Source organism: Microtus ochrogaster, linkage group LG7_11, assembly GCF_000317375.1.
Source record: "Microtus ochrogaster isolate Prairie Vole_2 linkage group LG7_11, MicOch1.0, whole genome shotgun sequence".
Classification (NCBI taxonomy): Eukaryota; Metazoa; Chordata; class Mammalia; order Rodentia; family Cricetidae; genus Microtus; species Microtus ochrogaster.
In genome coordinates, this window is record NC_022032.1 from 936,346 (window position 1) to 947,268 (window position 10,923).

The 10,923-nt window shown below is 38.2% G+C and overlaps 1 protein-coding gene across 4 annotated transcripts in view; it reads left to right on the forward strand.

The window, feature by feature from the left end:
- Kat6a (lysine acetyltransferase 6A) overlaps window positions 1-10,923 on the forward strand; it is an 82,832-nt gene that overhangs the window by 48,662 nt on the left and 23,247 nt on the right. For 3 of the 4 annotated variants that reach the window (XM_026786929.1, XM_026786928.1, XM_013352028.2), the window contains 4 exons: window positions 1,519-1,654; window positions 3,109-3,425; window positions 5,532-5,650; window positions 10,472-10,587. In XM_026786929.1, the coding sequence (XP_026642730.1) occupies window positions 1,519-1,654; window positions 3,109-3,425; window positions 5,532-5,650; window positions 10,472-10,587 (688 nt within the window). The remainder of the gene's footprint in view (window positions 1-1,518; window positions 1,655-3,108; window positions 3,426-5,531; window positions 5,651-10,471; window positions 10,588-10,923) is intronic. The other variant, XM_026786930.1, reaches the window with a different exon arrangement.

Below are 10,923 nucleotides of genomic sequence, written 5' to 3' on the forward strand. Positions count from 1 at the left end.
TAACTCAGAGGTCCGCCTGCCTCTGCCTCCTGAGTGCTGGGATCAAAGCTGTGTGCCACCACTGCCTGGCATGAATAACTCTCTTTACCTCTCCTTTGCATCTGTTTGAAGTTGAGATATGTTTTGAGATATGAGGCCACCTGAGACTCTTTCAAGATGAGGAGATTTTCTTAGGAATTCTTTCCTGTGCATTTAGCTTCTACAAAGGGAGTTTTATAGCAGCTTATGGCAGGAAAGATTTTATTTTGAATTTATTTAGACTTAGAGAAAGCTGGAAAAATAGTAGAGCATAGTTATCTTCTTATTAGCTCGCCTAATGTTATCATTTTACAAAAAATCATAAGACTCAAAATGCAGAAAGTCAAGATGTGATAGCTAGAGATCTCATTTGAATTCTCTAGATCCATGTAGGATCTCCCACTTAGTGTCATATCTCTTCGATTGTCTTCAGCCTGTGATAATTATTCAAACTGTCTTTCCTGACCTTAACTTACTTGGAGAGTACTAGTCCGTTATTTCAGCACATTTATGATTAGATCAAGTTTATAAGTTTGACAATAAGATGATGTGCTGCTCTTCCTAGTGTATCACAACATGTAGGTAGTAGTGATATATACTTTATTTCTGATCACTTAGTTAAAGTCATAAATAAACCTGCCAGGTTTTTCCTTTTGCCTATTACCTAGCAACTCAATCTTTCTTGCCTATGTAGTTGTTAATGTGGTATCTGCATAATGGTGACTGTCTAGTCCACATTCTTTCTAAACTAATAGAAATTCTGACTTAAGTAACTGTTATCACCTTCTGAACATTCATTTATTAAATTGCTTAAATCATTAGCAACACATGAGCTTTTTATTCTATGGATGATTTTTTCATTGTTTTAATTATTTGGCCATTGGAAACACCTTCAAGTTGACTGCCAAGTCCTTTTGAGGTTCCCCTCTGACTATTTTCTGGCATTATAATATAATCTTCCAAACTGTTGGTTTTCCCCTTCCTTGTCCTGTAATCAATCATTTGTCTAAGAAACTGGCTCTTTATTGTAGGATTGTAATTAGGTGCTAATATCTGTGTCCTACTTACAAAGCAGAATTTCATTCTTTCCTTTCCCTTGTTTTTTTTCTTTTTTTTTTTTTTTGTTTTGACACAGTGTCTCTGTTAGGTATCTAGCTATTCTAAAACTCAGTAAGCAGACTAGGTGGCCTCGAGCTCACAGAGATCTACCTGCCTCTGCTGGAATTAAAGGCATATGCAACCGCACCCAGCTAGAGCAGAAATTTTTGACTGAGAATTAGGGACCCTGTCCATTTGCAAGCTTCGAGGGTGTGTATGAATTTCTTTTAGCTGTTTATAGATGCTGATATGTTTATGTTTTCCTGTCTTTTTTTTTTTTTCTTTCCCTGAAGCGTTTCATTAGATTGTCACATTAGTCCTTAACCTTATGGATTTGGAATAGCTGAAATCTCTCAGTATATTTGTAGCTACATTTTTGTATAGAATTTTATTCTTTTACAGGCATGTGGATATGTCAAATATGTCGACCTAGGAAAAAAGGGCGAAAACTTCTACAAAAGAAGGCGGCGCAGATAAAACGGCGCTATGCTAATCCAATAGGACGTCCAAAAAACAGGTTAAAGAAACAAAACACGGTGTAAGTTGTACTCTTATGGCAAGGTGAGGGGAGAAAAGGATAGGGCCTTCTCCATAGTATAGGAGTCACTTGCTTTCTCTATGAAAGAGAGTCCTGTTGTTATAACTGGTACTTTTATATACATGCTCACTTTTACTGGCTCTTAATAAAGTGCCAGGCAGGACTACCTAAGTGCCTTTTTTTCAGTCATTCAGTTCTTCCAGTGACCTAGTGAAATGTAGGTGCCATCGTTAACTTTATTTTTCAGAAGTGGAAGCTAAGGCATATAGATATTAATTTACATAAAGTTACACATTAAGTGTTGAACTGGGGTTAAAACCTAAGTCTGGCACCAGACTGATGCTTAACTTTCCCTATGCTGCTCCTTGTGTAAAAGCAGCAGAGAAAAGCCTGCAGTCATGTGACTCTTACTGATGCAGCCTCAGTTGTTTATCTGTAGACACCAGCAGGTCACTGGGTCAGATCTTACTGATGACAACCAAGTCCCATTTGTGTTCTCCTGAGATGAAGGACTATGTTTTCATCTGTTATCAAAAAATCAAAAATTGTAGCCTGGGAAACAAGGGTATTTCTGGAAGTGTTGAGACAAGTTTCAGTAGCTTTCTCTGTTTTAGAAAAACCTTTATAGTAATTCACCTTTGGTCATATAAAAAATGTTTTCAAATCTGTAAACTTTTTTAGTCTCAAATTTATGTACCTTTTCTACACTTAGTACTATCTTGAAGGTGATATAACAGAAATGAATGAGCATTAGCAGCCTGACATATTATAGAATCAGTATTCTAGTCGATGGTTTTCATCTTAAATCAGGCTCTAATTTGCCTTTCAACATGGTATTTTGATTTCTGATCGCTAGAGAGTAAGAATGTCTTTGTTTTTAGAGGTGAAATTATAACTCTTTGGCACAGTGATCACCGTGTTAAAGGATGTTATAACTTAGAAAGGTAGTTGTTCACTGATGTAACTCATTTGCCAGAGGAAGACTGAGGTTAGAGATGTGGTTTGTCCTAGATATATGACAGTAACAAAATTGGACAGACATGTATTCTAACTCCTACTCTAGGGTTCTTCCCACTATAGCTAGGCTTCCTGGAAATGGATGGTTCTAAGACAATATTACTGATTATAGTTTATGAATTTTCTTATTCTCTTCTTTCTTCTTCCCTCCTTCCCTCCCTTCCTCCTCTCTCTCCTCCTCCCTCCCCTTTCATTCCTTTCTTTTTGACAGGTTCTCAGTGCACAGTTCCAGCTGTCCTGGAGTCTGCTATATAGATCAGGCTTGCCTAAAGTCACTATAGAGATCTATGTGCCTCTGCCTCTTTAGTGCTAGTTTAATATAAATATATACTTAAAAATAAATCTATACATTATAGTTTATATTTTATATTAGATATAAAGCTTATAATGATTTCTTTTTAATAGTTACATTTTTTTTTTCCTGTTTGATTCTTTAGATCAAAAGGTCCCTTTAGCAAAGTGCGAACTGGTCCTGGAAGGGGTCGGAAACGTAAAATCCCTCTCTCCAGTCAATCAGCGTCGTCATCAGAAGAAGGATATTTAGAGCGAATAGATGGCTTGGACTTCTGCAGAGATAGCAATGTCCCCTTGAAGTTCAACAAGAAAACCAAAGGGCTCATTGATGGCCTTACCAAATTCTTCACCCCTTCTCCTGATGGGCGGAAAGCCCGTGGGGAGGTGGTAGACTACTCTGAGCAGTACAGAATCAGGAAAAAGGGCAACAGAAAATCAAGCACTTCAGATTGGCCCACAGGTAAAAGTTTGAACCAAGCTTAGAAACAAAAATATTCTGAAAATGTATTATTTGCGTTAACGCTAGTCATATAGAATAGTTTACATTTCGTTGTAAAACTTGTGGACAAGCCCAGTTGCCTGGATCTGTAATCGTAGCACTGGAGAGTCTGAGGCAAGAGGACCACATATTCAAGACCAGCCTGGGATTCATAGTGAGACTCTGTGTCAACACAAAAATCGGGTATATGTGAATGTATTAAAGGTACATACTTACATAATGCTGTGGCAGGAATTAGAGCCAGGGGTGAAGTTCATAGAGTAACACTTGAAGCACCATGGCTTTTGCTTTTTTACTGGGAGGAAATTAGAAAAGACATTTGTAGTTAAACTGCTGCTTGTTTAAGTATAGAGGAAAGACCAAAATATATGCAGGATGATATATATGATTTTCTACTTTAAATCTTGGGGGAAATACATGGATAAGTTTTCATGTGTTAAGCGGGAAGGGAAGGAGGTTCCTGTGTAGCTCCAGCCTGACTTCCAGCTTCAAGTCAGAGGAATGTGATTAGCTCTCCTGATTCTGAAAGCTGTAAGTAAATAGCCTCTGTAGTGAGACTTGAGTTTAGAGAAAGTAGCCATGCCATCTCCTTTCAAAGAGTTGAAAGGGCTTTGAGAAAATCTGAAAAATAAAAATCAGTTGGATCATGAGGATCAAAGTCTTAGGGTCTTATTGCAGAAGAGGATGCTTTTTGTTTGTTATTGTTTTGTTTGTTTATTTATTTTTAAGTTTTAAGGGCTCACCTACTCTAGGAGAATTTCTTAATTTTTGTTTTCTCAAATGTTCCATGAACAAATAGTTGTATTTCTGCTTCTTCTTTCCTGCGTATGTGAAGAGAAAAGGTCCAGGAGAGAAGGCCCTCATCCATCTCTGGTCTTCCTTTTCTGGCTTAGTGACTTTTCACCAGAGTGACATAAGTTACTGTTTACATTCAGGATGCACCATGCTAGTTATAGATGATATTTAGTTTGAGCATGTTTGTCCGAGATGCATAGCCCGTTTAGGTTATATTTAAAAACAAAACAAAACAACAACAACAAAAAGACTCCTAAAATTTGTGCTGGAAATGGATTTTTAGAAGAACCTCCTGGAAACTTAGAAATTGAAGCTGTTCTAGCAAGTGTATAAAAATATATAGAGAAACAATAAGCTTTAATTTTTTCTGCATTTGCTTTAATGGACTCTATGATTTTATTTATGCATTGTAAATATTAAGGAACAATTTGTGCATCATTTTATACAATGTCACAGAATGTAATACTAGGTCTATGCCTGCATCCATCCGTGTTGTGCACTAGGGGGCATTAAAACTACATGGTTACATTAGATTGTACTGTCTTTTCAGTTTGAGAATGTTTTCATCCTTGAGTTTTTGTCTTTTTTCTTCTTGTACTAAATGAATAACAGAGCCAGTATATACAGTCAATTTGAAAAGAACTGTCACTGATTGGTCTTTTCAGCCATACTCACAGAGGAGGTCACCAGCAGTGTCATCTTCAAATGCAAAGGATAATGATCTGCATAATCCCCATACTCCCTTCACTAATTATTTTGCCCAGTTGAGGAAGAGCCATCATTTAGTGGATGATTATCATAATTTTTCATACTTACCCAGAGGATTATCATCTGTGGTCCTCAGGTTTGTGGAGTTTGTGCTTTAACAGGGCACCCAGAATGTGAAGGGAGTTAGTGTTTCCTGGTATCAGTCAAGGTAGCTCTTTTAAGACTGGTGATTATTGACACATTAAATTCCTGCTAAACGTGTCAATAGTTACCCTGTTTCAAAATGAAATTTCTATTCTTATACCCTTTTCTTGTTCTGTCTATTGAAATTAATCTCTTAATGAATTTAAATTTGGTTATGTCATATTTTTTGGAAGATTTAAGACAATTTGGGAATTTCATCAGAAGGACAGATTATTAATACTTGAGTAATGTTTCTGTGAGTTAGTTTAATGCTGTCCTTTTCTTGGGTAGTACATAAGTAATATTAAGTTCTTCAGATTGACAGCTCATGCTGTACTGAAGACAGTGCAAATAACATGTGAGTCCTTTCTTTCTGTGTAGACAATCAGGATGGCTGGGATAGCAAACAAGAAAATGAGGAGCGGCTTTTTGGGAGCCAGGAAATCATGACGGAGAGAGATATGGAATTATTTCGTGACATCCAGGAACAAGCGCTGCAGGTAAAGTTGTACATTGAGGCTGAGCAGTCAGGGACCTGCAGAGCAAGGAAGCAGGACTGATGGTATGGTGGGGAAAACTAAAGGAGCAGCTTACTGAGACAGGATGTGGTTATTTATGCAGGTGTGTAGCCTTCCTCATTACAGAATTCCTTTCAATCTGCAACTACTTATATTTTACCAAAACTTACCTTGCTTTGATTACCAATATTAAGGGAGCATATTATGTATATTTTCTTAAGTAGAATTGGTTATTTTACTATAGTAAATACTATTTACTATAGTATTTATTATACTAAAATTGGTTATTTTACTATTTTTCCTACATGTAAGTCTGTGTCTCAAATTCATGTTCCCTGAAACTGGAGTTACAGACAGTTGTGAGCCCCTTGTGGTGCTGGGAATCAAATCCAAGTCCCCTGCAAAAGCCATTGCTCTTAGCTGCTGAGCTAACTCTCTAGCCCTTGGAGGAAAGGTTTATTTGGACTCGCTACAGAGATTTTAATTCATGGTCTTTTGGTTTGTACTGGTAGCTATGTGAGTAAAACTCTTGAGGTTAAGAGATAGTAGTGCATCATGGTAAAAGCAGGTGACATGTAGGTCAAGAAGAGAGAGAGAATGGCAGAAACAGGGTCCTAGTAACCCTGTAAAGATTTGTCCAGTGACTCAATTTCCTTCTGTTAAGCCTCATATACCGAGGATTCTTTGATCTTCCAGTAGTGTTTAAATTGGCAGCCATGTCTTTTAACTGTGACTTTGGGGAGACATTTGAGATCTAAACCATAACAGTCATACTATGTGCACATTTGCTTAGACAAACAGGTAGCAAGCATTTTTGCCTGTGCTCCACATTAGATCACATTAGTAGAGTCAGAATTGTGTCCAGGATATGACTGCTGCTGATTGCTTCACAACCACCAGATTTGGCTTGGGTATTACCATAGCCCCCAGACTGGCCCTCTGGCCTCCACTTTTCCTTTGTCTCCTGGCTTCAGTCTCTGGTCTGCTCTTTACATAGAGTAATTAGTTTGTGATTTAAGTTGGATTGTGCCACTTCTCTGCTCAGACAACCTCCAGTGCCTTTTAACCCTACTTAGAACTTAAAAAAAAAACCCAAACCTGTATCCTTATCTTGTATGTTTAGGTGGTCTTATGCCTGCTTGCTTCTGACTGCCTGCTCTCCACGCTTCCTTGTTTTACCCAATCCCAGGCACTGTCTTTCCCTCAGATGACATCAAATATGGTCTTCCCATAGTACTTGATATTCCTTGTCCGGATTGCTCTTTCCGATATCCACATGTTACCAGAGAGGCCATTTCCAGCTGAAACTAAGGGTAGCACTGTGAGCACACCACTTGTGTCATGGACTCCCCATTTTCTGCTTGTTTTTCCTATTTTCTTATCATCTCTTGAATTGATTTCATTTGATATGATGTAGCCCTGGCTGTCCCAGAGCTTACTGTGTAGACCAGGCTGGTCTTGAGTTCAAAGCCTGTCTCAGCCTTCTAAGTTCTGGGATAAAAAAGACTTGTGCTACCACACCCAGATTGAATTTATTTCTAGGATTTAACTGCCTTGAGAGCAGACACATTGTCTTTTTTTACTACTGTAAACTGATTGATAAGACTGAAGTCAAGGCTTTGTTTAACAGATGAACATTTGTATGTAAGTTTCTGTGGGGAGAGATGTGGGGATGAGAATAGGAGTAATGGGCATATGAGGGAAAAATGATGAGAGAGTCCAAAGGGGCTGCTGAGCCTCCCAGGACATTACTACCATAGTGATATGGCACGTAGTGTGTGTGTTTTTCCTAAGGTAGGGTAATAGGCAAGCTTTTACAAAATAATAGGCCAGTAGAGTGTGTGTGCACACATGGAAAGGGATTTAGTATATTATCTTACACAGTAGGGGTAGGATAGTTCAACAGTGGTCATGTGCAGACTGGTAGCTGTTTAGTCCTTGAACGTGGATGCTTCAGCAGTTTGTCCGGTATTAAAGGTTTAGAAGATTCCTAATTGCCTCATATTCAGTCCAAATTGGAAAACTGAAGAGCCTGGAGTTTGCTGTCGGGGGAGGACTGTAGCAGCCACCATCTAGATGAGCCTCATGTTTAGGAAGAAGCAAAGGCAGGCAGACAGACAGCATTGCTTTATTTCTCTAGCTTCTTTATATTTAGACCACCTATTGGGAAGTCCTGCCCAATATGAATGTGAGGGGTCTCCCTCATTCAGTTAAACTCTGGAAATGCCCAGTGGGCACACCCAGAGGTATATGTTTTCTAGGTGATTTCAAATTTTGCTAGCTTGCTGATTAAGATTCGCCATCACACCCAGCACTTTTCTGTTTTATTTTATGCAGTGCACACTAGGCAAAAGTGAAAATGAACTCTGAAGACTGGCAGGGACTCCAAGAAAGGGATACCCTGCAGCCATTCATTAAGCTTGTATCTTACATTGAGAACATAACCAACTAGATATTGTATGTTTAAATCATTAGCAATTGAAGTAGGAATGTATAGAAATTCTGATGTAATGATCTTTCTCCATGAGATTGATTCATTTAGAATATGTGTCTGGCTTTGTACTAAACAGGTATATAACAGATTCAGGAACTTTCGGTTTGTGTTGTGAACTTTCATTTGTGACACAAATGGCAAATAATCATAAACACAAAATACGAAGTGATAGTAGGAAGAAAGGAAGAATGCTATGAGAGATTTTATTTTAATAGGGCGCTTCCTGATCTAGAGTGCTGGTGGCTGTGTTCAGAAGATATGTAGAAAAGGAAGATGTTTTGAAAGTAGTGATCTAAAGTGGTTAAGAGTGCTTGCCTAGAATGCACAAAGTCCCAGAGTTTGGTCCCTTGCATCACATAAAATGCTACATACTTATGATCCCAGAACTTAGGAGGTGGAAGCAGAAGGATCAGAAATTTTTATGATCTTGTAGTAATTCAGTAATTGATGAGGAACAGTGTAAGTGAATGAATGAATACATGTATAGATGCTTCCTCTTCATGTAGAGCCTTGTTGACTTTAAACCTGAGTGAGTGGAAAATCCTTCCTCTGCAGGCTACACTGGGGAATTGAGGGTGGTGGAGTACATAAGTGCACGAGCACATGTGCCAGAGCGTTGCACAGCGCAGAGGTGAAGGTGTCTGTAGGCAGAGGGATTGTGCTCTTAGCTGTGGTAATGTGTAAACAGTTATACTGGAACTGGATCTCCACATTTTCATCGGGTATCCGACTAGAGGAGCACCGGGCGACCGAAGGGAGGAGTCTCCCATGGCAGGCTGCATCACAGCAGGTGCATGGGTTAGCCTTTATACTTCCTGTTTAATTCAGACCTCAGTAAGGTAGATTTGGGTTTTGGTTATTCTGTTTTCCTGTACTACTTCTGTTGTTGTGAACTGCAAAGGTAGATGAAAAGATCCTACTTTAGAAATTAGAGTACTTAGAACTAGAATGCAGTTTAAAGAACAGCCTTTTAAAATCCATTTATTAAATTGTGTTTTAATCTTTTTTGTTTGTTTCTGTATTGTTGTACGGTTGGAGGAACCCTGATACTCACTGGTGATACAGTGCATTTTATCCAACTAGTTGAAGATAATCATCTTTGTTTGAATGTGTCTCAGGAAGAGCTTGGTCTCACTTGGCTGTATTCCAGCGTGAAACCTGAGCTAAGTGCCTTGCCCTCTGAGGAAAGGGATTGATTAGGAAAGAGGAAGGAGGGAATTGTCAAATCAGATGTGCTGAAGCACTTTCTTACTAATGAATTTCAATCAAACCAGAGAATAGAAGTCTTCACATTTGTAGTTTTGTTATATATGATCTCTGGGCTCCAAAAGGGGACTTTTAATCTCAATGTTGAAGGATAATTTTGATTTTTTTTTTTGATGAAGAGGTATTAATACTTATATCTGGTCACCCTGAATTGTAGTTCCTTCATTTTCACCTGAGTTGATGTTTGTAAAATGTTCATGATGAACTCATACACACACACACACACACACACACACACACACACACACACATATATGGATTTGTTGTTAGATTGTATGCAGAGTTAATCAGATTGCCTTTGAATTTAATGTTTTAAATCTGACCTTGTAGGTCAAGTTTTGACCTGCAGCTTGTATATGAACCTCTGGTGTAGAAGACCAAGTCATTGAGGCTACAAACACCACTCCTTTCTCGACAGTGCACTTAGGTTATTATAGGAGTGAGGGGAGCTTCGAGACTGCATTTGTAGACAGGAGGACAAGATTAGCCTGTGTAAAACACGTATGATGTTGTTTATTCTAACTGTGTACAGCTGCTAGTGAAGACACTCTCACATGTGGTACAATTGAAGACCTTTTTGGTACTTGCTTTGTCATATTCCTTTTATACTGTTCTTAACTATTTACTTTCCCAAGTTAAAAATTCCTTCTTTTCCGTGTGTGCTTATATGATTAGTGTAGGTCATTTGTTTTGTTGCTTGCTTGGGGGAGTAGTCAATATCTTGCCCATCAGTTTCATTTAATAATTAAGTCATTAATGGAGTAGGCTTATTTGAGGAAATAAGTGTCCAGTGTCACTAGACAGAGAAGTCAGTGACACAGCGCATGGTTTCAGGAGATTTGCTAACATTGCATTCATTCGAGCCTGCTATTTAAAGATATAGCTTACTTCAAGACTTGTTAGCTTGCTCTTGACTTATTGATCTCTGTGGGTCCTGAAAAGACAGCGTGTAGATCAGGCATTAATATTATTATTATTTTGTTGTTATTAGGTCGTTGTATTTAATTTAGCTAACTTGTACAGTATTTTTCTTGATTGCACAGAAAGTCGGAGTAACTGGGCCCCCTGACCCACAAGTCCGCTGTCCCTCTGTCATTGAGTTTGGGAAGTATGAAATTCACACCTGGTATTCCTCTCCATATCCTCAAGAATATTCAAGGTATGTTTTGAAAGCCCTTTGCTGTTTTTTTTTTAAATCCCTTAAGAATTTAGGCCTAGAAAATATCCAGTGGTGGTTCATACAGTTCATTATTTTACATTTGAAAGACTTTCAAATGTCTGTAATAGCAGTGCTTTAACAGCTGCTTCTTTCTAGCTATCTTTAGATGTCCCTGACTGATACCTGTCCAAAGTTATTGTTTAAAACTGTAACCATACTAAATTGACTGATACTAAATATACTGTGATATTATCTTTCAAGTAGTATCATGAATAGCAACAGTTAAGGTGAATTTATTAAGAAAAGATTAAATTATATGATCTGTGTGTGTGTGTG